The 26,424-nt window shown below is 38.9% G+C and overlaps 1 protein-coding gene across 1 annotated transcript in view; it reads left to right on the top strand.

The window, feature by feature from the left end:
• The window catches only part of LOC112118557 (proto-oncogene tyrosine-protein kinase receptor Ret), a 119,563-nt gene extending 98,142 nt beyond the window's left edge, over window positions 1-21,421 (top strand). Inside the window, exons 13-20 of the mRNA XM_026653773.1 lie at window positions 3,556-3,663; window positions 6,456-6,670; window positions 6,792-6,914; window positions 9,804-9,874; window positions 12,647-12,784; window positions 15,742-15,841; window positions 17,602-17,749; window positions 19,695-21,421. Of these exons, the coding sequence (XP_026509558.1) occupies window positions 3,556-3,663; window positions 6,456-6,670; window positions 6,792-6,914; window positions 9,804-9,874; window positions 12,647-12,784; window positions 15,742-15,841; window positions 17,602-17,749; window positions 19,695-19,852 (1,061 nt within the window). The 3' untranslated portion in view covers window positions 19,853-21,421. The remainder of the gene's footprint in view (window positions 1-3,555; window positions 3,664-6,455; window positions 6,671-6,791; window positions 6,915-9,803; window positions 9,875-12,646; window positions 12,785-15,741; window positions 15,842-17,601; window positions 17,750-19,694) is intronic.
• Window positions 21,422-26,424: the final 5,003 nt, after the last annotated feature.

The raw sequence follows: 26,424 nt of genomic DNA, 5'->3' as shown, positions 1-26,424 counted from the left end.
GGTTTTGAGCAAGGGGCAGGAAATCCAGGAAGCCTTCAGCTCTTGTAGGCTGGCCATGGTCAATTCACTACATCTCTCTACTTAAATTTCCAATCTGTGTAATAGTGGGTAATAATACTTACCCAGCTGACACAGATATAGAAAAAAGCAAATAGGCAGTTTGTAAAGCACTTTGTATACACGGGGTGAGATTTTGAAAAGCTCTCAGCCTTGCTCTAATTATGCTACCATTAAAGTCCATTTGAAAAACTCTCATTTGAAGTCAGTGGAAGCAAAGCTAGGCCGATGCTGAGCTGACTTTTGAAAACCTCACATGAAAAACCCTATGTAATTGTTAAGAATTATTAATTTAAGACTATTGTTTTATCCAGTTGAGTTTTAAATCAAAGAATCTGAGGCTACAGAGTTGGAAGAAAACTTACACTAGACAAAACTCTGGTTGATAAGAAGAGGGCTCCTGTATCCATCTATCTCTACCTATTGTACTTTCTTTCATTAAGGAAACTGATCCATATGTCCTTCTTTTCAAACCCAGCTATACCTATCTTTCTCCTACACGTGCCACCTTAAAAAGGAGAGCAAAGTAATGAAATAATGAGTTGGCACTTTCTGTATACCAGACCAAGTACCACCATATTCCCCCAGTGAAGCCAGTGGTAGGCTTTGGTTTATGCCACATTTCACACCTAATGGCTACATCATCTGGACCATATCATTGAGATGGGAGACCTTGGTCACAGGTCAAAGAAGGCAAATGGAGGCCTTTAGATCACATAAGGCCCCACAGAACCTAGGACTGACCTTGTTGTTTTGACAGAAAGGTAATTTTAACTGCATCGTCCTGAAGGATGATGTAGAAATGGAAAGAACAGAGACAAAATAACCCTGCTTTGTGATAGAATCTGATACTACTTCATAATGGTGTGTGGTCCCTATATACCAAGGAGATAAGCACCCTAGGAATATGAGAGAAGCAACAAAAGTATTCAGAAATGCTTCTGGGTAGAAGAGTTCTTTCTTTTGGTGGGGAGCAAGCATTGGCTGGATGACCTCAGTCGTTAATTGCTGCTGTGAATAAGAAAACACAATTACAATAGGATAATGGGTTTCTTATTAGCATTTTTATTATGTGCAAGCTTAAAAAAAAAAAGTCCATCATCCTCTCACTGAGTGCAAGGAAATTGCATGTTATATCAATTTACCGATGAAATAAATGAGTTATGAAATGCATGTCTACATTTATAAAAAAGGCTTCCTTATAACAAGGGTTAAATGGAGATGAAATCAAAGAGCGTGTAGAGCGTGCCGACGGAGCCCTGGAACTTGGTCTTGCAGAGACAGACTAATATAGCTCTACATGTAACCCTAAAATAACCTTTTACATGGTATTATAAATGGAATATCCATAATCTTTACAGCGTGCCAACTTTATTTATACATTTACAAGTAGTAGTGACTTTTTACATCGATAATATGTAACTGAGCTAAAATTCCGAAATATGCTGTTAAAAAGTGACATTCTTAATTCCAATGGACTTACCATTTGACTTTCCCGAGCTATTATCTGGAGCAGAATTGATAGCAGCCAAGGGTAACCCTTTATTTTAAGCACCCTCCTCTAATAAATTCATAAGGCATTTATGGTAATAGCAAGAACTCTAATACATTCCTTTTGCAATGCATATTTCTTTCTCAGATAGCTCCCCCAAATGTTCCATGAGAGCTGGATTGTGGAAAACATTTGCCCATTACTTGGGTAAACATTTTTGTGTTGCTATTGTTTTTACTTCGTTGTGAACAAATAGAAATGAAAATAAAACAATAACAAAAAATCACTATCCTGGAATGTTCTCTAAAAAGTTTTATGCTGGCAGACACCCAAGGGATAGTATAACTGAATCAGTACCCATCCCACTGACATCAGCAAAGAAGTCTGGAGAAGTATCTTCTATTGATGTCAATACAAACTCTCTACTCGGCTCCAAGTCTGGAATTCTGGATATGTACTGCAAGATTAACAAGTGTAGAACTGAATTTTATCTTTAATTAAATATTTGGGGGAAAAGAGGGTTGAGGCAAGCCATGGATGTTTCTGTAAGCTTGGTTTGAACAAGGGAGTTCTGGTCAAGAGAAATGCTTGGCTTATGTAGACTCCCAAAGCTCAGACCACCCTAATTGGGTTCATCACATAAATTAACTTTAGGCCTATTGGAGATCTCCTGCTATATCGGGTGCTGAGCCCTCTAAATCTTGTCTACTGTATGTAGTGTGGAAAAGGGATGCAGTAATTGCAATACAGTTACATGGCACAAAAGCCTCTGAGTTTGATTCTTCACTGCCTTGCAGCTTATCTAGTCAATTACACCAGTGCAGAGTGGGTATAAAATGCTACCTAGTTAGATGGCAGTGCTGTACTCTCACGTGACTGTAGAGCTGGACAGATAACTGATTTTGTGGTTCACCGGCAGTTCCCAAAAATTGCAAACAAAATTCAGCAAATTGAAAAAAAATGATTTTACATTGAACAAAACATTTTGTCTGACCTGAAACATGCTGTTTCGGATATTTTGAAAAGGCTAGATTTACAAAACGGGAAGGGGGTCATGCCACCCATCTCCTTATAGCTTTAGCCCAGTACTAGAGCACTCACAAGACCCTGGTTCAACAGCCCCCTCTGCCTAATGTGGAGAACTTGGTCCTCCCATATTGCAGGAAAACACATTAGCCATTGGGCTGAGGGATACTCTGGTGTGAGGATCTTTCAGTATCTGCTATTGAAGCTACTTCTAGGGGAGTGTGCTAATCACTGGGCTAAAATTTATAAAGAGGGCCCATGACGACCTCCAGTTCCTCCTGCAGTTTTGTGAATGACAGCTAAGTCCTGAAAATATATTTTTTTTGGCCAAAACTATTTGTGTCAAATTCCTGAATAGTTTGGGGTCATCCGAAATTGCATTTTTCAGTGAGTAAACCATTAGCTGAAAAATTTCACCCATCTCTACTTGGCAAAGATGTGAATGACTGAACATCAATGAAGAATAAGGCCCTGTCTCTTCTCTGAAAACCGTTACAAAGCTGATAGTACAGCACTTGAAGCTTTTCATCTCCATGCTCATTTCCAGAGCATTCTGAAATTCTTGTTCTTAGATTGTACCTGTTTTATACTACAATGATTAGTCCCCTACAAGTACCTAAAATAAGTCAAAGTCTGCCCCAAGCCACAGATGGCTCATCAGGCTAACGCATGTCAGTTTCCATAGCCAACATGACACAAGGGAGTGATGTGGCTAGCATCATGCTGACCGCCGTTCACAGCCCTAACACTATGGATCAGGTGCCCATTTTGCTACTGATGAATTAGCCTTCAGTATGAGATGGAGTGAGAAGTGAATCCATGACCTCCGGAATTGAAGTTGAGCACCTTAATCACTTGGCCAGCGCATCTCAATACCTTAAATAGGTAGCAGTATGCTAATTTACAGCTTAGTCTATAGGTGGCACATTCCTTTTGCAGTGTTTTATTAACCAGATGTCTGGTTTTGATGCCTTCTATAGAAAACGCTTCCCAGAGTGAGCTGCGAGATCTGCTGTCAGAGTTCAACCTCTTGAAACAGGTCAACCACCCTCATGTCATCAAACTGTATGGAGCATGCAGTCAGGATGGTAAGTGTCAGCAGCTAGTTAGTAAGAGAGAAACAAAGAATGGATCTAGCCTGGGGTTGAAGCACTATTTAAAATGCAAAATACCTTTATAAATTTGCTATTGATTAAAAATGGTGGTGTTAAGAATGAGTGAGAGAAGTGGCAATCCTAATTTCAGCAAAACTAGCCGCAGATCTTATGGATACCACCTATATAGTCAGAGACAAACATGTTTTGATTCTAAAGCTATTTTAAAATATTTCCTGGCCAGTTTCTTTTTCTGCCTCTATTTTTTGACACTAACTTGGTTCTCAGGGAGCCTCTTCTAATTTGGCTCGACTGGATTTTCAATATGATCATTATTTGGTATTCTAGTAGCACCTAAAGGCCCAAGTCAGGGATTGGGGCACCATTTTTCCAGGTTCTGAGTGAACAAGTAGTTAAGGGACAACCCACTACCTAACCCCTGACTAGGTTGCTAGTTAGTTTCACTTTCAGTTTTTCTTCCTCAGAGTTTTTCTGCACTAGCATGATTCTGTTGTGTGGTGCTTACGTGAATGCTTACATTTGTCAAAAACTGGTTTCACTGATGTGTATACTGTACTTTGCTGCAAATACATGGGGGAAATAATTTTCAAAAAGATGTATTATAAACAGCCAAAGGGGCAAACTTTCAGTGCAGTTCATGGGGATTGATCTAAACAATTCCCATTAATGTTAAATGGAGTTGCATGGCAACATCTTCTGCCATAAAATATCTGTTGTAAGTTGATCTTTCAGTTGTTATGGAGTGTGAGTGATTTACATGGCCACAAATTCTTAAGGCTCAGTCCTGCATTTTCAGAATGCCTGATGATGTAACAGTGCATTCCGGGGGCACGTAGAATTCAGGATTGTGCATCTGGGAGACTCAGTAAGAGTCAAAAAAAAAAAAAAAATCAGGGTGTTTTTTATGAACCTTGTGGAGGGGATAAAATCATTGTGCTGTGAACTGTTTGTGAGTCGAACACTTCTCATAAATATGAAGGTAATTCATTAATGCATTGGGGTGGGGGAGGCTTTGATACAGCTGACAAATGTACTCAGCATTGTAGCGCTGAGTGGATATTATTCATGTGGGTGGTGGGGAGGAGAAGCTTGCTAATGGATTGAAATGTCAGGATTTTTGTTGAGAACCTATACTTGAGTGCTTTGAAAGGGCACCTTAATTAGTGTGCTGGAAGGAGAAGATGGTTTCTGAGCTAAATATCACACGCTCCAGAAAGTAATTTTGATTTTTTTTTTAAATCAAGTTTCTTAAGTAACTCCTTATACAGGCTTGATTTTCAGCTAGGTTTAAAAGAAAATTAAAAGGTGAAAGCTAAGGAGCTCTATTCATCAGTGTGAATCTGGAGTCATTCTACTGACTTCAGTGGATTTATTCTGAATTTAAACTCAGATGACTGAGAGGAACAGATTTTGACCCAACATCTTCGTGCAGCTACTTACTGCATGAATGAATTGTATTCTATGTGCTTTCTTGAATCCTCCTGACCTTATTAAGGTATTATCTTCTTGCAGTCAATGAGACTATTCGCCTGTGTCAGGCAAGCAAGATCTGGCCTAATATTTGCTATAACATTGTGTGTATATGCACGTGTGTGATTCCATCAATAGAACCAAAAAGAGCATTAAATAAAGCATGTCACTAACCATACACATGAATTCGCAGCTAATGATAAAACATACCATATGCACTCCAAAACCTACACAAAAAGAGGCACATCATGGGTGAAATCATGGAGAATTTGAGTTTTGCCATTGACTTCAGTGGGATCAGGATTTCACCCCATGTATTTAAGATGTCATGTGTCATGCACTGGATTAATTTTTTTACATGAACCAATCTATAGTTTAATAATTGTTGCCAGCACATCAAAATTTAGTGTGTGGCTATACCGAATAAAAATTAGTTCGATCTAATTTTATATAGATATCACACACATTTTTCGTTCAATTAAACCTTTTTTCCTTGTAAACATGCTCCCCATATCCAAGCAAAGACACTGTTTAAAACTCTGTGCCATGATGCCTACAAAACAACCTGACAACAGATAGGCAGCTGGCGGGCTGAGACCACTGCCTGCCATGCTGACCAGTACCTTCTCATTGTTTCCCTAAAAACAGGCACTGCCTGGGTATGTAGAGAGCCGTACAGGGTACACACCCTAAGGTTCTGATGTGAAAACACAAGGCTAGCATAGAAACTGATTCACAACTTTAGCTTTGGTAGGTGTTGTTAGATGCCCTCTATAGCTCTGAGCAGTTATGCACATGAGTACCTGGGCTTGTAGCATGAGAGAATTCCCATAGGACATCCACTCAAGTGCATATTTGCAAGATTCTGAATCTGAATCCTTCCCATGCCATCAGACATTGCTAGGGCACGAAGAAAATTCTGCCATCCTTGTCTATGAGGCTGTTTGCCAGAATGGCTACTTATTGTTTTTTTATAATTTAACTTTTTTACAAGGATAGGTTGTTAGCCTCTCTCTCAAATGCCAACCTAGGGGACCAGTAGACTGCTTTTCATGTGGTCCCTATCTGGCTTTGATGGCCCTGTTGGGAGCTAAAACCCCCACCAGCATAGCTCTTAGGGTTATTTGAATGCACAAGCAATTCTACCACATCAAGGTGCAGTGCCGAGGGAAGGATGTTTCCAGGATTGGAGCCTGTAATTGTTACAGACCAGTCTGTGATGTTAACTAGAAAAATCTTTAGAAAAGTAGAGCAGAACAACCTGACTGATTTGTATTTTTCTTTCTTTTCCTCAGGGCCTCTGTATTTAATTGTGGAATATGCGAAGTATGGTTCCTTGCGCAGTTTTCTCAGGGAAAGTCGGAAAGTAGGACCTAGCTATGTGGGCAGTGATGCCAACAGAAATTCAAGCTACTTGGACAACCCAGATGAGAGAGCCTTAACAATGGGAGATCTGATCTCATTTGCATGGCAGATATCTCGGGGGATGCAGTACCTGGCAGAAATGAAGGTATAGTGCTACAGCAGTGTGTTGAACATATCTCTGTGACAGGCATAAATATATCTGGAAGTTTTTCCATGCATCTTACCCCATAAGAATAATAACCATGATTGTTGGTTTCTTTTAAAAGCTTGTTCATCGTGATTTAGCAGCCAGAAATGTATTGGTGGCAGAAGGACGCAAAATGAAGATTTCTGATTTTGGCTTGTCCCGAGATGTTTATGAAGAAGATTCCTATGTCAAGAGAAGCAAGGTACAGTGCATGTTAAAACCAGGGCTGGAATCCTTGCTTAATCAAGGAAATGGGTTTACACTGAAACACTTGAACACAGAAAATAAAGAGAACAGCTAATTCTGATAAGGAAATAGGGAACAAAAAGTAAAGATTAAACAAAACAATTAGCTTCATCATTTGGGCCATTATAAGTAACTAGACTACACTATTTACTGGTATATCATCAGCAAAAAATATTAATTCCTGTCCGCTCTTTCTTCTGCCTGTGTGCAATAATCTTTGTCAGGGCCGGCTCCAGGGTTTTGGCCGCCCCAAGCAGCCAAACAAAAAAACAAACAAACAAACAAACAAACAAAAAAAGCCGCAATCGTGATCTGCGGCGGCACTCCGAGCAGGAGTGAGGGACCGTCCGCTGAATTGCCGCCGAACAGCTGTACGTGCCGCCCCTCTCCGAAGTGGCCGCCCCAAGCACCTGCTTGGTAAGCTGGTGCCTGGAGCCGGCCCTGATCTTTGTATTTTACTGTAATGCCCCATCAACACCACATCTACAACCCAGTCACAGGACATGGTGACAATATAGATACAGTAGGACCACCTGTGTCCTTGTAAGTGGGTTAAAACCCTGGACTATTTTTGGAAAGCATGTATCCATGCATCTTGTAATCACGATTTCTCCGGTCTTTGTGTTGTGTTGTAGCTGTAGTCTGAACAGGGGCCTTAAAAATAATGTGTGATCTATCAATAATAAAGACAAATATATTCAAATATAATCCTATTTTCTTTCAAGTATTTTTCAGGTAGTAATTTTTTTTATAGCTGTTAGTTTGTAAGTTACTTAGGGTACAAAATCTAGGGCCTCATCTTGCTACTTTATACAAAAAAGCTATTAGTCTCTCTCTCCCTCTCTTTTTATAATTGCCAAGCTCACAAAACAAGGGATTGAAGAAAAAGTAGGCAGAAAGAGCTGGCAATCATTTAAATCAGAACTAGTTCTGGCTGAAAACTTCATAATTGGAATCTAAATCCAGATCCTAGTTTCAAGAATGCTTCTTCTATAGCTATGATGATCTGAACCAAAACCCAGCTCCAAACAGCTCTGAAATATACAAGGTTCAAAATCCAGATCCAAATGCCAGAGCTTGGGCCCATCTCTGCTATAGATGGTAGAGATACCCATCTGCCAGTTTGGAATGCCTCGCATTCTTTAAAGCAATTATATTTTTCCTGTCACAGTAAATTATTATCAGCTGTCTAGAAATAGTTCTGTCTGCTCACAGTGCTCATGGCAGAACTCAGCATATGGTAACATTTCATCTGTAGGATTGTGCAAAGGAAATTTGATGGAAAGCCTCTCCTGTGGTATTAGGAGAGCTCCTCTCATTGTTTAGTCATATCACGGCTTTCCCTAAAAAGAACTATTATGATAACCTCAAGATTATGAAACAAGTTCAGACTTGTCGTTATTTATTATCATAGCAGATATTGCCATAACACACTGAGCCGAATTCTGCCATAAGCCTGTATGCATGCAACTTTTATTGAAATCAGTGGGCCTTCTGCATGTAAATGAGGCCAGTATCCAAGCTCAGTTTGTGAAATTCAGTAATACTATTTTATGTTGACCATTCAATCTTCTGTGATACTGCTCCAGTTCCCTGTGTGGGTTAGTGTGAAAGTGCTGCCAGCATGAATTCTCACACATGAGAATTTCAAACATTGGCTTCCATAAATACTGTGACTTTTTGACGTTTGTTTTCCACTACAATTCCAGCCAATAATGCTCAATTGCATGATGTTTGCAGGAGGCAATACAAAAGTGACCATGGACAAAGACAATTAAAAATATAACTAGATAGTATATTAGGAAAGACAGTGCAATATCCACTCTGTTCTATTATGTATGCTTTACCCTGAAGGAATGCTATCTATTTGTACCTATTTCTCTGCAAAAATTATTTGAGAACAATTTATTCTAATACATAGATTTTTCCCCATAAAGTTAACAGATACTGATATAGCCCTCCTCACCATAGTATCTCCGAGTGCATATTCAATTTTCCAACACAAACAATTATTTGCTGTCAAAAATAACTTGGGTAGAGAGAGAGCAGGAAGAAAGAATGGGAGAAAGAATGGAATATCTTTCAAATATATCTAGAAAAATTTTCCAAATACATGTGCATTGCCTGAAAATTTTACGAAAATACAAATCCAGAATGCTTTTGTGGATGTTATGAAGCATCCTGGAAATCACGTTGGCATTTTGCACAGCCACAATCTTTGCGAATAGCTGGTGTAGATCTGAGATTTTACCATGTGAATTTCAGACCAAAAAGCAGCAGTTTGCACAGCTTGTTAAGCAGCCATTGAACAAGTATAACTGCCCGAGTGAAGCTTGAGTTCAGAAGCCAAAGCTGTCCTAAAACCTGAGGTTTTTCAGTTGCGATTCATCTTTCATTTGGGTTGGATCTTACTCCTATAGCCTCATTCTCCATCTCCTTTTGCACCTGCACAACTCCCACTAGGCTCTGGAAGTGTATCTAATGGGTGGCAAGCAATTCATGTTGACAAGTATAGGTTTAGTGTGATAGGAGGGTTCAGTGGTCTGAGCTGACCATGTAATATGTCTGAAAATCACTGTTCATTGAATGCATGTCCTTTCAAAACTGGGTTTTGGTTGGGTTAGAATGAATGGTAAAGTTCAGTGGTGATTAAAGAGAGGTTATAGCTGTGCCCCCCTAACCTGTACTGCTCCCTGTTTATTTGATGAAATGTCACTTCAGTCATTCTATTGAAGCATATCAGAGAGGCACAGTGCAGTATAAATCTTACTGTTGTGAAAGCAAATGCACCAACATTAATTTTAACCTTCTAACTTAGTAATTGTGTTGCTGTTTTTTCTCTTAGGGTCGAATACCTGTTAAATGGATGGCAATAGAATCCCTATTTGATCATATCTATACAACACAAAGTGATGTGTAAGTCTAAATTGTGGTGTGTCTTATGCAGTTTATGTGTCTGTTGTATAGAGTTTCACAAAGAACTACGGTAACATATTTAATAGCCACAGCTTCTAAGTTGGAAGATAACAAAAATCAGAGAGCCCAGATGACTCAGTCTCTCAGTAATGGTGGGATAAATATGGAACTTTAAAATTGTAGGTGACCCATTAAATTAAAACCTAAATCATGAGTGACTGTAGGAGGTTGCAATCTGATTGCCCTTCATTGGCCTGTGTGGAATAAGATTTGATGGTCTCAGCCCCGTTTTTAGTGTGCACACCACAGAACCCACTCTTGTTGGCAGACCCAGCAAAAAGACTAATGATTTAGAGCCTGAGTCACCTCCCATTGAAGCCAATGACAAAACTCCAAATGACTTCAGTGGGAACAGGATCAGACTCTTAATGAACAACCAACTTGCAGCCACATGATGCAAGTACCTGTGCCTGTTGTTAGAGAGTGATTGCATGGGCAGATTTGTTTTCCACTTCCTTTCTCACATTACTACTTCCTTCCTCACCCAGGCTGGTAGAGCAGCAGGAGAGGAGCGAATGGCAGGCGAGGGGATCCTTGGGGGAATAGGCAAGCAAGGGCAAGGCCTCAGGGTAGAGCATGGGTGGGGCCTCAGGGGAAGAGGCTGGGTGAAGGCAGGGCCTCAGGGCAGAGCGTGGGTGGGGCCCCGGTCTGAACCTTGGTGGGCCTCCCCCTTCTAGGGAGCTTCACTTCCAGTGCTCGAAAGGCTGCGGGCCGGTGCGCCTCCAAGGGAGGTGACCGGCATCACATCTGCAGCATTTCCCCCCCCCCCCCTGCATTGCCAGCCTTATTTGGGGAGGTTTAGTGTCCTGCAGCCTCTTATACACACACCCCATGCTCCAGGCTATTACTCCAACAGTGTAACACTGAAGAATTAAAGGGTTACTTTATTTGAAAATTGATTTTTAAAAATTTACATTTGTTAACAAATATAATCTACAAATATTCAGTGCTGTTTGGGGTGATGCAATTATGGTTTTAGTGACCATCTATTAATATACTTAAAATCCATTCCCTAATGCTGGATTTTCCTCATAAATTCTCTCTCTCTTTTTTTCCAGCTGCTTCCTTTTAAGACCCTTGTATATAGTCAGTAGTTGGCAGTGATCTAGCAGTAGTATAAGTTGCCAGCTTCTATAATTCCTTTTTTCCAACCCTGCTGCGAAAACCTTTGCTTTTTATGCTGGAACCTAGACACACATTGTACCAGTGCCCACAGTCTTCCTGTCCCCATCTCTCTGATGACATTTTTATTCATCCACAAAGACTGTACAATGGAAAATATTTTCTCCCTCCCCACACACTTAGTTACCGGTAATTTTTATAATTACAAACCTAAAGTACAATATCCTAACATACAAATCTGACAAACAGCTGGAGCTAATTGAGAAATTACCAACATGCTACACCCTCTTACAGAGCCTCCAAAAAATTCACTTAAACAAAGAATCTTAAACATAAAAACCCACAATGCCACACACTCTTCTGGATTACTTACAGGTCAAATTATAACCTGATAGGGTGCACAGAATAATTGGCTCAATAAAGGGCATGAGGAAGAATAGAAAGACTTAATCAAGTGCAATGGAATGTTATAAATATGCATGAGCTTTGAGGAAGATATAGACTGGTTAAAAATGAACTTACACAATATCAGCAGGAAAAAGCTGTTTGAAAGTTTCATGTAAGGCTGTGTGAAACTAGCAGTTCTTCTTTTTTTTTTTTTTTTTTTTTTTTCTGCGCCTAGCCATCTTGGAGCTTAATATGTCCTGGCCTGGGAATGCCATTTCTCTTGTTTAAAATAAAAGAACTACAAGGAGACAAGTGAAACCTAGTCAGGAGGAGAGCAGTTTCTGTTGCTAAAATTTTGAGGTGGGATTTTCAAGGGAGCCTCAGGGAATTAGGCACATGACTTTCATTGACTTTCAGTGGACTTTAGGGGCCTAACTCCTCTAGGTCTCTTTTTAAAGGTGGAGCTCTCGCATAAAAGTCAGATGGCAAAAGTGAATGTTTATTGCACTTTGTACATAACTTTGTTCTCAGAGGCATCCCATCAACCCAAGTGAAAAAATACATTTTTGCCTGCTTTCCTTCACTCCGCATTGTGAAAACTGAAATCTTGGGGGGGTTTGAAATGAGGGTCTGGATTAGATTTTGGGTTGCTCAAGCCTCTGAAAGAGGGGTTCCACTCAGGAAAGGAACCTTTTTTTTTGGGGGGGGGGTAACACATACCCTTATTTCCAACCCTTTGAGTCAAGGCCTTTCTACTAGAGCTGGTCAGAAAGTGGATAGAAAAATTGACTCAATTTTCTTCCCTTTAAAAAAAAAAAATCAAAATGTCACCATTTTTTTTGGTGCATTTCAAATTTCCAAATAGAATTGACCAGTGCTGCTTTCTGTATTAGGCCAAGAACAAAATTAAGGCCCTGATGCATTAAACGAGCACAAGTAAGCCTATTAAAATAAAGGGGGTCATTTAGGTAAAATTAGACACGTGCATGCAAAGAAGGATGGATTTGTGGTTGACGCCTTGGTCTGTCTTGTCTATTTAGAATGTAATAGATGGGGGCAGGGATTCATACAACACCTAGCATAATGGAAACTTGATCTTGGAACCTTTAAGTGCTACTGTACTATTTGCTGGATAGGGGCCATGTTAAGCTCTTCAATCCTAGCAATTCAAGTGAATGGTTCCTTCCTTCCTTCCTTTTTCAGCTGGTCATTTGGAGTTCTGCTATGGGAGATTGTAACCCTGGGAGGTAACCCTTATCCTGGAATTGCTCCTGAAAGACTCTTTAACCTCCTGAAAACTGGCTATAGAATGGAGAGACCTGAAAACTGCAGTGAAGAAATGTAAGTAGTTCTTGCTTTGTTTGGATTAATAGAAATGTCCTTGAACAAAGGGAGGAAACAGTGTAAATAACAGCCATCTCCAGCATGACTTTTAGAGAAGTCTGAGAACAAACTAGTAAAAGTAAAGAACTCTGTCATCATAAAGTGGCAGAAAGGTGGGGTGACAATCTGTGTTAAATGTGCACTAAAAGAAATGCAGTCCCCAAGCACCCGCAGCTATTGCCAAAGTACTTGCTGAAAATTGGATAAAGTACTCCTCAGGCTAATGAAAAAGTGTAGGTTGAATATTTGGAACATGGAGGGGGGTGGGGAGAAGAAATACATCTAACATAGTGATGATTGATCTCTTCAAGATGTGTTGAAGCACATCCAAATACTAGGAACCCACTTTCCTGCAAATAAGGCAGTTATTTTAATATCTGTGCTCCATGTACTCCCTGCAAATGGTTTGTCAGTTGTCTGACTTTCCTGGTAGTGCACAGAACCCTGAAGAGAAGATACCTTGACCCAGAAATCAATACCTGTATAACACAAACATTTTGTGACTTAGTGAGTCATTTCAGTTTATCTGTGACTGTAAGACAGTTCATGTGTTATTAACTGACTTATTTACAAAAGGCAATTAACCAGGATAATCTCAATGAGAGAGAGAAATATCTCATCTTCCTGGATATTCTATGGTGTCCGAAAATGAAACAGAGCTTTAAAAATGTTTATCAGCCTCTATTAAGCCATATTCACATATTCAAATGAGACTGCATTGTCTCATTTGAATTTTGGAGAACAAGAACAAGATCCCTTCAGGTGTCTTTGAATGACCTTGCCCACATGTGTGGTGAGAAAAAGCAGCATAAATAGTACAGCCATATTTTTCTGTGCACCACATACATAGAGATACCACTGAGACACTGTTGAACTTAGATTCATAGATCTCAAGTCCAGACTTGCCCCCAGCAAAATTAAATATTTTAAATTTTCACCCGTCTTCCCTTCCTCAAGCATTCACTTCAAATGTCCCCTTCCCCACCCCCAATTATGTTCCATTGTTTATACTTTTTTGAGTTTCTCATGTTGTGTAAATTTGCAGGGGTTGGGGGGGCGGGGTTTGATGGCGTTGTTGTTGTTGTCTCTCTCAGATGGACAACCTGGATAGATGTTTATTTTAGGACATTAAAGACTGCATTAAGATGAACTACTTAACACCCATTTTTCTATGCATGCTCCAAATTATCCAGTCTAGCAATGAAGTGGTAATGCATAACTTTACCCCTTTTTTTATAGGTATGCAAACTTTTCTGAAGCAGTTCACTCCATCTTTAATATAATAAATCCAAAAAAAGTGAGATTAGAAGAATCTTATTTAGGTTGTAAAGTCAAGTACTAAAAAGTTAGGAAATGCCAGATTTATGGTTGCCTGTGCAAACTTAATTCAGACAGCCTATGCACATGTGTTTTTGAGACAGTCTTTAATGACATGATCACATAGTATCATAATGCCTATGCCCAAGGGGGAGGGTGTGAATTAAGGTTGTACAGCCAATCATAAAGCTGGCATTTTTTAACTTTCAAGTGCTTGAATTTGCAACCTAAACAGAATTCTTATAACGTAGGGTTCTTTAAATATAATTTCAAAATGTTTTTTTGTTTATTTGTGTTTGTTTTTAAGGAAAATGGTAAAGCCACTTTCTTTTATGAACAGCTGAGCACCAGCGGCGTTTGAATCCTGAACCTTCAGCACTGCAGCAGAAGTCATTTAAGCTATAGATCTAACTACATTATCTGGGTGGGCTGCTGAGTCCAGAAAGAGTGGCATGGGAGAACTCAGCCTGGCCCAATTCTTTCTTTCTCTTCCCTTCTGGGAGTTGGGGGAGCTCCTGCCCTATTTGTTGTCCCCAGAGGGAAGAATGGGCCACTAGGTCCAGGTGCTGGATCCAGATGAGGGAAGCCCAGTCTAGGTTTTTCTCCTCCCTGCCACTATGGCTGCTCCCAGCTATTCCCAGAACAATGTGGTGGTGCTGCTGATTTGGTGGCAGTGGAGCCTGCCCTTAGAATATTCATGTGTTCAGTTATTATTTTAGCAGGCTGCCAACACTTTCCTGAGGAAGGAGAGCAGGAGAAGGGAAATTATTTTGAAAGCTTATATCTCAGCAAAAGCTGAATGGAATTTCATACCATAAAGGAAAAGCACTTCTGTAGCCAGAGGACTTTTCCCCTGCCAAATACCAAAGGCCCGAGGCAAACAATGGAGATGTGAAAGTTTCTCAAAGGAAAGGTTGCAAGAATCTTGCAGGTGGGAAGCATTAGGCAGCCTAAACATTGGTGTCGCTATCAACTCCCCCTGTACCGGTTGTTTGGTTCTTCTTCTAGGTGACTGTCTGGGAAAGCAAAAGTCATAGGAGTTGGAGAAGTGTAAGGGGTCAACTGGGAGGTCTGATTACCAGCGTATGTAGACACTCACCATACCTCAGCTCAAACTAGTATGCTAAAAATAGCAGTGTGGAGGTTGCAGCACTGGGGTCAGGCAGGCTTGGGGTTGAGGGGCTAGCCCACGCCATCACCAGTGCCACAGCGTTCACACTGCCTTTTTTAGAACAAGAGTTCAAGCTGAGCGAGGGCGAGAGTCTACCCACGCTGGGAATCCCACCTCCCAGTAGCAGTGTAGACTTACTCTTGGACACCAATCTTGCAAAGAGATCCACATGCCTGGGGCTTTAATTACATGCAGCATCTCCTGGGAGTAAAGGTACACTCATGTGACTCTCAGTGCAGTATTAGGGCCTCGTCCCATGGAGAAATTGTTTAGCTACATAAATAAGAAAAAGGAAAGATTGAGATATTTCTTTGAGTGGCATTCACAACAGTGGCCAGATCACTGTACTGTAGATTTATTTGAGCAGAAAGGAAAACCAAACCATTTGTGAATGCAGGATCTTATTATGTGTTACTTTGGTTCATAGGTATAACTTGATGCTGCGATGCTGGAAACAGGAACCAGATAAGAGGCCAACATTTGCTGACATCAGCAAAGAACTGGAGAAAATGATGGTGAAGAGTAGGGTAAGTCTGCTGCAAGCTGAGTTTTGCACAGTTAATGAAAACTAGTAGGGAATGTTTACAATCCAAAGACATTGGTTGTAGCACAGAGAAATAAGTTTCTGATAAAAGTTCTTATTTTGATCAGGATTAAAGGCATCCAAAAACCTTATTTCCTCCAGATGGCAGAAAGCTTTCCAAAAGCAGTTCCATCGTTTTTTTGTATGGTGATTTTGAAGATTTCAGACCTAGAAATGTTGTGTGGTTGATTATTTTACCACTTAGTTTCCTTAGTAACAAATTTATTATTGCAGAGTTAATTTTAATTTGCATTACTCAATAATCAAGCAGTAGAAAGCCTCAAATTAAATGACTAAAATATTGCAAAGCAAGTATTGTGTCATTTCTGACGTGGGATGTCTTAAAGATGTGATAACAGCAACAAAATATTAAAGCCATTTGGTTCCAAATCTGTCTACTTTCAAATGCATAATCTGATAAGGGATTTTCTTGGGAATTCAAAGGACCTCATTGTCCCTGTGGAGCCTTTACACATCCTCATCTAGGACTTGGTCTTGCACACTGCTGAGCACTGTCGTCCTGATCCAGGAGAACACCTATGCATGCGCTTAATTTAAAGCCCATGAGTATCTCCATCAGTACCTTGCAGGATTGAGTCCCTAGTACACACTGCAAACATACATCCACCTAAATGGATATTTTCCAATATTAATACTTGTATGTGCACTTATTTGATACGGCTTAGGCATGGAAATTCTATCAGTGCAAATGGAAGTTTTTCATGGAAAAATCCAGTTGTCTGTGTGTGCTGGAAAAGGGCATGTGCAGTTGAATGAGCACATACAAGTGTACATGTGCAAACAGAAGTGGAGGCTGGTGACTAAAAATAAGTGTGTGTATGCGCTTACCGGTATATATTTATAAAATCCCTGTTTTACAAAAACATTAGAAATCTTCAACAATAGTTACTCTCTAGGTAAGACCTACAATATTGTTCCTCTGTTACAAATCCAGCAGAGGGATAACAAATGAACTAACCCATTCTGGGCTTGGGCATGTGTTGCTGGGCACAGATTAAGAAGTGAACAGAAGGGAGCCATTATGCTCTATAGGAAAATTTAAAAATCAAAGTTAAATCAATGGTGGTGAAATGCAAAGTAAGAGCAAAGTTTTTTGTTTTGAGGTTCCAAAAGGCTATTACAAGAGCAATGTATTGAACTAAAAGTAAATTTCCAACCCAAAAAGTTGTGTCTGCTTTGTATGACAGACAGAATATCTGGGATAATCCAGTGACTGGACAGTAACACTGAACTGGGCAATGTTGTCTGAAATGGTTATCCTAGTTAAAAACAAAACAACTAGCATCCTGAACAGAACTATGGGCCAAATGCTGCAAAATGATGAGAGCACCTTCCAGGCATTGTTAAGCACCCTGTCCTCCCATTGAATCTTAGGCTTAGAAGAAAGCTGAAATTAAAGCCTATATATTTTTGAGTTAACTCGTTGGCAAGCAGCGTTCAACAGGAGAAGCACTAACTGAGCATGTTTCTGTCGAAGCATGTCTAGTGTTTCTGCAAACAAGTGCATTGCCGAGGACACTACTCTTGCAGAAAACAGGAGATTAAGCAGTTGGTATTCTCTATAGAAGGGCCCACTTTGAGTTTGCAGTTGCCCAGTCTAGGGAACCCAGAAATGTGTTAGCAACTATAACTGAGGAATGACTTTGTTGCTTATTGTAACCTAGCATTTTATTTATTTGGTAGGACTACTTAGATCTTGCAGCTTCCACACCCTCTGACTCCTTACTTTATGATGACGGGCTCTCAGAAGAGGAGACACCACTCGTGGACTGTAATAATGCTCCCCTCCCTCGAACCCTCCCCTCCACATGGATTGAAAACAAACTCTATGGTAGAATTTCACATGCATTTACTAGATTCTAGCAACACACACAAAAAGTGTTTTTTTTTCTTCTGCACTATCTTCAGACTCTGTAACCCCATTAGAGTGTTTCTTGTGTGAATGAAACCAATCAAAATTTGCTTGGAAAGCTTTTTTTATTTGTAAATGTCAAACTTTGCATCAGGATCATACTTTAGGCGTCTTGCAGCTGTGTTTAAAAAAAGATTTAAAAAGGATGTGAAAATAAGTAAAATCACCATATATATCTATATCTATATATCATATGATAAAGAGAAATAAATAGATCAGGGAAGTACTCTCAGGGGAAATTTTAAAAGGCTAAGAACTGAATATCCAATTAAAATAGTCTTTTGTGTTGGGGGGTGGAGTTGGGAAATATACTAGATTCTATATCTCTAATTTAAGTAACAGGGATTTAAAAAAAACATTTGCTAAACATTTTTGGGGGGCTCAGTTGAATAGTGAGGCCCAATTTGTTACAGTTTTATGTTTATCCACACAGATTCCTGAATCTCAGCTGCTGCTCACACGTTTTAAGTCCTTGTGCAGAAATTTCTGCTTAACATGACATGGGTTGGGATCAGGTTACAATTTACAGATGACAGGGGAGACTGAGTGTAGCTACACAGTCTTTTGGAAATTGATTTGGTGATGGGCACTATAAAAATACTTTCGACTGTTTTCACATCCTTTGGTTTATCATGCAAATGTCAGCACTAAGCCCTGATTGAATGATGTAGCAAGTGTTTTGAAAGGGAACATGTGCTTTCATATTGTGGTGGTGAGATGGACAGTAAAAATGGTTCTTGCCAAAACTCCTATATTTTGTTTTCTGATTAAATATTCTACATGTTTTTGGCTGTTTACTAACTTCAAAGATCATATTTTTTTCATTCTTCAAGCAGCAAAACTTTTTTAAAAGCTGAAGCTTTTCCATTACTCTGTGTATTTGTAATTAGAAAATATCTTTGAGTCTTTTTTTTCCCTCTGCTCCCCAGACATGATTTTTAAAACTAGATGCCCAAGGTTAGGTTCCTAAATACATATTTGGAATTTTAAATAAGTGGTCAGATTTTCAAAAGGGCTTAAGCATCAACAGTTCCCACTGAAGTTCCCATTGCTGAATGCTTTTGAAAATCTCAGCACTTATTTAGGTGCCAAAATAGGCAACAAAATTAGGCTTCTATTTTTGAAAATGCTGGCCTTGGTATATTTTTGCATATAGTGCTGGATCTGCAAGATGCTGAGCACTCTGGGCCCAGTCCAGCAAAATACGTAAGCATGACCTTAAATTTACATTTATGAGTAGCACACTGATGTCAATAGGACTACTTATATGCTTAACTTTAAACCTGTATTTAAATATATAGCTGGATCAGAGTCAGAGTGCTCAGAACCTTGCAGCCCACTGTACTACTGGGAGATCATGATGGTGATATGAGTCTCATCCTAAACCTATTGAAGCCAATGGAAAGACACCCATTGATGTCAATGGAAATACTTTCATTGACTAGAATGGACATTGGGTCCTGCCTTAAATGGGCTTATTACTGCTTGGAGCATTGTATGTACAACAAGAACTTCCAGTTGCAATAAATTCTCTAGCAAAGTAATTTGTAATTACATTGTCATGAAACTATAAAATTGTGAAAAGTTGGAGGCTACCTGAAGAAAAATTAACAACTTTTATTGGATTATATGATATACACACTTTTTTTTTTTTAATCAAGACAGCACTTTATTTGTTCAGGGTGTTTGCCTTCAGCAGAATTTGTGCTTTGGGGCTTTGAAACACAGTTTATATCAATTGATTGGGGACAAAAAACAATAGTCTGGTTTAAAGTATTGAACGGAGTTTTGCCAAGGGCCTTACTGTCTGCACATGAAGTTGTGGTTCTTCAGTGCAGAAAAAATTATCTGTTTTCATTTTTAGGCATGTCATACCCGAACTGGCCTGAGGAGAGCCCCGTTCCACTCACAAGATTCGATGGCACTAACTCTGTGTTTTCAAGATATGCAAATGATAGTGTATATGCTAACTGGATGGTTTCACCCTCAGCGGCAAAATTTATGGACAAGTTTGATAGTTAAAAATTTCTTTGTGAAAGGTAATGGACCCATGAGGGGAGCAAACATGCAAAGAATGGAAAGTCCATTGGCTTATTCTTTGTACAATTAAAACAGGTTAAACTAACATTAATTTCTCAAATGGCAAACTCTTTTTTGGTAGTTTCTCAAGTGGTTTTACGCATGATCAAGACTATAATTGATTATTTCCCCTTTCAGGAAACATATCAAACTGGATAAAAGTTGTAGTTCCAGTACTTATTTTTTAGTCCACCATTCTGCACATAGTCCAATTTGGTAACTGTTTATTGCAAATGGCTGTGCACTTCATGCTTACAATTTTTTAGGTCAGCTGTCCTACATTACAGCTTTCTTGGGTGGGAAAATGTTGTTGTACTTGAACTGCTACTTTTCTGGTTATTAACAAAAGGCCACTTGATCTAAGCATGAAGCACAAACTGTATATGTAGGGGGGAAAAAACATTTGGCTCAAAATAACTGAGCTTACTATAGAATCCAAAGTGTTACCATGAGTTGGCACTAATGAAGCCTGTATTTTGGTTTCGAAGCAAACATTAAGTAACTCAGTAGGGAACTTGAGATTCAACATTTGAAGTCTTGAAAAGCTGTAAAAATGTCTTGTCTTGTCTTAATGAGAAAAGAGTTTGTTTTATTATGTTTAAACTATTCTTACCTTTAGCACAATGGAGATAAATTTGATACCAGATATGCTATATAGACTGATGTCAATCAAGAGTGCTCACCTGACACAACTTATTTTCCATCACATCCATTTTACTAATGTTACAATGTCTGTTGTACAATCATAATTCTGTTTGAGTTCAGTGTAGACTGTACAGGATATTTTGAACTAAATTAAAGCAAAGAGATTTTGTTTGCAGTCATGTTCAATGAGTTGGAGTCTTCCTCTAAGCTCAAAATCTGATTCTACAGTCCAATACACTGCTAACATAGGATATCACACTGACACCATTCCAAATAAATCTTCTGTCTTGCAAGTCACAAGTAGACAACCCTTTTACTTAGCATAACTTATCTGATGCTTTTATCATTAGTTAGTTAATTATTCCCTATGGGGGGGGAAATCACCTGATTTTGTTAAGGGTAAATTTAATTCAAATGATGTGCAACTATATTCACGTGGTATTTAGGAGAATGATCTGACTCTTATAGAGCTTATATAGAAGGGGATAAATAGGTTGGCAGTACTTTTCTGTCTTTTACTTGTAATTTAATATTGTTGAAGAGAATATTTTTTGTGTTCTAAAAATGTTGGACCATAAACCCAGAGTGACATGTTGTTACCTGTGTGATGGCTATTCTTAAATAATCCAATTCTACCAAAGCTTGTTCCTGTCTCTTAAATTCCAGTTTAGCTGTCTTCATGTGTTTGTTTTGTGTGTCAGCACAATGTGTTTCCATTAAAGTCTGTGATTTCAGAAGTAAATGAGTCAGATTGCCAAAAACTTAACACAGGTCTTCATACAAACAACAGAAGTACAGATGTAAAGCGCTGTGTTAGTATTTAAACACTGTTTTATAAAGGAATATTGTATTTTATTATAACTTGTTTTCAGATGAGCAGTAGCAGTGTGAATTTTTCTTTGTGTAAGCTAACTACTACACTAAGTACTCTGAGCACAGCATAAAGATACAGACATGCATAGGAAGAGAAGATGTAATGAGTTTAGTTGTGATACAACAGTGGCCTCTCAAATGATTCTGGAGGTGTGGCACAGCCCTGAATTCACTGTAACAATGCACATCAAATAAATATAAAATAAATGCAATGGAAAATTAAACCCCCATTAAATGGGCTTTTTCTTCACTGGCACTGAGAGAGAAACAAGGTACAAATGCCGTAACAACATAAGGGAGGTCTTCAATCAGTGACAGCTGCTGTGGTAGCTTTCAGTCTTACTCATTAAGTCTGGCCATACACTGTTTTCCCACTATTTCAGTTCATCAGTGAGAAATTTGAATTCTTCATTTGTCACGAGCAATCCGGAAGCATCAGGGAGATTTTTCATCAGCGGCAGCATGTGACAGAAATTCCTAAACTAGAACAAAAGTCCTCCAGGCAGAGGTACTTTACTCCAGTTTCTAATGCGACAGAACCTGTGACAACAGTGTCATTCTAAGACAGGTGAGTGAGATGACAAGTGGTATTGAAATAACCAACTGATGGAGAAAGCATTGAGTATCATTGTATTTCAAACTCTGAGCATCATCCCCTGGTTAGTTCAATTTACCCCTATGAAAACTGGGGTTCCCAGTCACATTTATTATTAATTTCCTTATGCACACATCTGATATAGGTGCTGTATAGAACACAGAACAGCAAAAAGTAATTACATTTATGCCATAGATAATCACCCGCCTGCCCACTTTCTCAAGCAGAGCTGAATGAATGATTCACAATGAACAATTTATAATCCAACTAATTTAGCCTTCCTTATTGTTCCCAGAATATCTGTAAGAAGCAGATTGTGACTTCCTTACATATATTCATTATTGACAATTTTTATTTCCACACTGTAGATTCATTGTGAATGGTTCATGTGGAGCATTTGATATTTGTTCTGTATTGGTTAGTTGTGATTAAAGTCACAAGGTATTTCAATTCTCTGATTGGATGAAAACGGATACACTTCTGGAATGAATACTCACATGAAAATTCTAGTTTTAGTTCCCACCAATGTTAGGGACAGTAAAACTCAATTACTTCGTAACTTCATAGATTTTTATTTTTAAGGCCAGAAGGGGTCTTCCACAGAGGTGTGATTACATGATCTAGCAGGCCATGACATTTCCCCCAGTATTGAGCCCAATAACTTGTGTTTCCTTGCTTTCTCTCAGAAAACTTAAAAGGAGCACGAGAAGAGCCAACATGAACTCATTTAAATATTTGAGGGAATAGTGACAGAAAATTCTTCCAGCTCTACCAACATGTCAAACAAAAACTACATCACATAAACATTTTACACTTGGGGTTCTGTAGGATGTGGCCAGCTCTAGAAATGGGTGAATCCAAAGGTGTTTTTCTCTTCATAAAGACACCAGGAAACGATTTTAATGTACATTTATTTTCTATGTGCAAATGTTTTTCTTAGCTGTGATCCTTAAAATCCCTCATGTAAATGTATGGCAGCTGATACAATAGACTGCAGCCTGTCACATATTTTAAACAACTTTACAAATATGCATTCTTACCATTAAATCATGAAGGGTCCAAGATGGGCATCCTGTTTTATTCATTGTATGTGGTAAAATAATATTAAATTGGAAATATAAAGTGTAAAGTCTTTTAAAAATAGTATTCAAGTGCAATACAATAAGACTATTTTTGTACTAATTGCTTGCTTGATTTAAAAATTTTAAATCAATCATATTTGAATAATACAAGCACTAAAATATTCCAAAATAGACCATTGTTTTATATATAAAAAAAAATTTCAAAATGACCCACCCCACATTCTAAAATCTTGTATGCAAAATTACAGCCCACACAGTTCTTAAATCTATTACAGGGTTTATAATGAAAACACTATGAAACTTCTAATTGTACAATAGCAAGGAGGCCCTGATATTATATCACCATCTTCCTTGTGGCTTAGCCAGTCACATAATACTAGCTCTGATCTGTTTTAAAAAAAAAGTGTACTTGTCTGAAATACTTTTCAAAATTCTACTGGAGATACATTAAATGGTTGTGAATCTATTCTGACTGACCTTAATCCACCCTAAATTGTGTTTTCCATATTGCCAGCCAAATAAGTGTGTAGGAAAGTGTGCATGTGTATGTGTGCACATGTGATATTCTCTATATAGGCCTCTCTCTATTATTTTATAGCTATATAGATATAAAAACAATATATCATATAAAATGTGAACATAAATACAATGGACCTGGGTATACTTAAATACAGATACTATAAACACATACACACAACTTGTGTCTTATACACAGCTTCTGCACTCTTCAAATGTTTAGTCCTGATTCTGGTCAGGCCAAACTCCTATTGAATTCAGTCGAGAGGTTGTGTCTGTGTAAGCATTGCATGATAGATCCAGTCAACAGTGCAGTATAGTAGTCACCATAAAAAGCCTTGACAATTACAGTAGTATTTGTGATATTCCACAATGCAAAGATAGGGATATTGCAAAAAAACATTGTAAAGTTATTTTTATCTGAAAATACTGATTGTACTGTTTTAATGATCATTTTGCTAGGCTAAAATGTATCAGTAAGGTTAGAAATGATGCAAAGATTAGGTGTTAATGAAAATATAATAGATTTTATGTGTAAGGATATTTTCTATATATGAAAATGTTTATAGACCTAATTTTAAAATGTATATATTTTTTGAGAAAAGAGAATTGGTGAATTAATTAATCCCCAAGGATCTGTACTGGCACCAGTGGTGTTCAAAATATTCATAAATCATCAGGTAAAAGGGGCAAACAGGGAGGTGGCAAAGTTTGCAGATGATAAAAAATTACTCAAGATTGTTAAGTCCAAAACAAACTGTGAAGAGTTACAAAGGAAGGTCTCACAAAACAAGTTGACTGGGCAACAAAATGGCAGATGAAATTCAGTGTTGATAAATGCAAAGTAATTCACATTGGAAAACGTAATCCCAACTAGACATACAAAACAGTGGGGTCTAAATTAGCTGTTCCCTCTCAAGAAAGAGACCTTGGAGTCATTGTGGGGAGTTCTCTGAAAGCATCTGCTCAATGTGCAGTGGTAGTCAAAAAAGCTAACAGAATGTTAGAAAGCATTAGGGAAGGGATAGATAATAAATAATCATAATGCCACTATATTAAATCCATGATACGCCCACATCTTGAATACTGTGTGCAGTTCTGGTTGCTCCATCTCAGAAAAATACATTAGAATTGGAAAAAACACAGAAGGGCAACGTAAATTTTTAAGGATATGGAACAGCTTCCATATGATGAGAAATTTAAAAGACTGGGACTGGTCTGCTTAGAAAAGGGGGGGTTTAATATATGGAGATATGCCTATCTCATAGAGCTGGAAGGGACCCTGAAAGGTCATCAAGTCCAGCCCCTTGCTTTCACTAGCAGGACCAAGTACTGATTTTGCCCCAGATCCCTAAGTGGCCCCCTCAAGAATTGAACTCACAACCCTGGGTTTAGCAGGCCAATGCTCAAACCACTGAGCTATCCCTCCCCCCTGTGATTGTGGGTTGTGATTCATAAAATCATGAATGGTGTGGAGAAAGTGATTAAGGAAGTGTTATTTGCCCCTTCACATAACACATGAACCAGGGGTCACCCAATGAAATTAATAATCAGCAGGTTTAAAACAAAAATAAGGAAGTACTTCTTCACATAACACAAAGGTCTGGTCTACACTGGGGGGGGGGTGTTGATGTAAGATACGCAACTTCAGCTATGGGAATACCGTAGCTGAAGTCGACATATCTTATTCCGACTTACCTCCCATCCTCACGGCGCAGGATCGACGGCCGCAGCTCCCCCGTCGACTCCGCTTCAGCCGCTCGCTCCGGTGGAGTTCCGGAGTCGACGGGGAGCACGTTCGGGGATCGATATATTGTGTCTTAACGAGACGCGATATATCAATTCCCGATAAATCGATTACTACCCGCTGATATGGAGGGTAGTCTGGACGTACCCAAAGTCAACCTGTGGAACTTCTTGCCCGGCGATGTTGCGAAGTCCAAAAGTACAACCGGGTTAAAAAAAGAACTAGATTAGTTCATGGAGGACTGGTCCATCAATGACTATTAGCCAAGATGGTCAGAGATGCTACCCCATGTTCCGGGTGTCCATAAACCTCTGACTGCCAGAAGCAGGGGTTGGATCACTCGATAAATTGCCCTGTTCTGTTCATTCTGTGAAGCATCTAGCACTGGCCACTGTTGGAAGACCGGGATAGATGGACCACTGGTCTGATCCAGTATGGCCATTCTTATGACTTCTAAATTGGATGGTATTTTGCTAATTATTAATCTCTCAGTCCTCTTTACAACTGGAACTGCAAAGATTAGACACATGGTTGTCATATTAGCATGTTTTCAAAGTTCAAATGAACTTAGTAGAAGGTTCATTATTTACATTCACCAGGTTTTAGGCTTCTTACCACTAATAAACATTTTCATCCAAACAATCAAAGCCTGAACAGTGTAGTTTCACACAGCATGCATATACATGTATGTGCATTTTAAAATTAATTTTCTATGTTTTCACAATTAATGATTAGTGGATTAATCAGTAGCCATACTTCAAAAACCGGGCAAGACTCCACAAAAACAAAGCGCCATGTATATTAGATGCACAAAATGACAGTTTCTTCATAAACTTCCCTTCCAGAAAACTCCCCTTAACATCACTTTCACTTAAAAGCACAGAAAAGTGCTTAAATAAATAAACCTAAGTGCCCAATCCTGACAACACAATGTGAATAGCTTTACCTAATGCAAGCAGTCTCATTGAAGTCAATGGGACTACTCATGTGAGTAAAGATACACGCATAAATGTTTGCAGGATCAGGCCCTAAATAATAATTTTTATTCCACTGGCAA

This window comes from Terrapene carolina, unplaced genomic scaffold, assembly GCF_002925995.2.
Source record: "Terrapene carolina triunguis isolate 2854851 unplaced genomic scaffold, T_m_triunguis-2.0 Scaffold148, whole genome shotgun sequence".
In the NCBI taxonomy this organism is placed as follows: Eukaryota; Metazoa; Chordata; order Testudines; family Emydidae; genus Terrapene; species Terrapene triunguis.
This window is presented reverse-complemented; position numbering and strand designations above follow the sequence as displayed.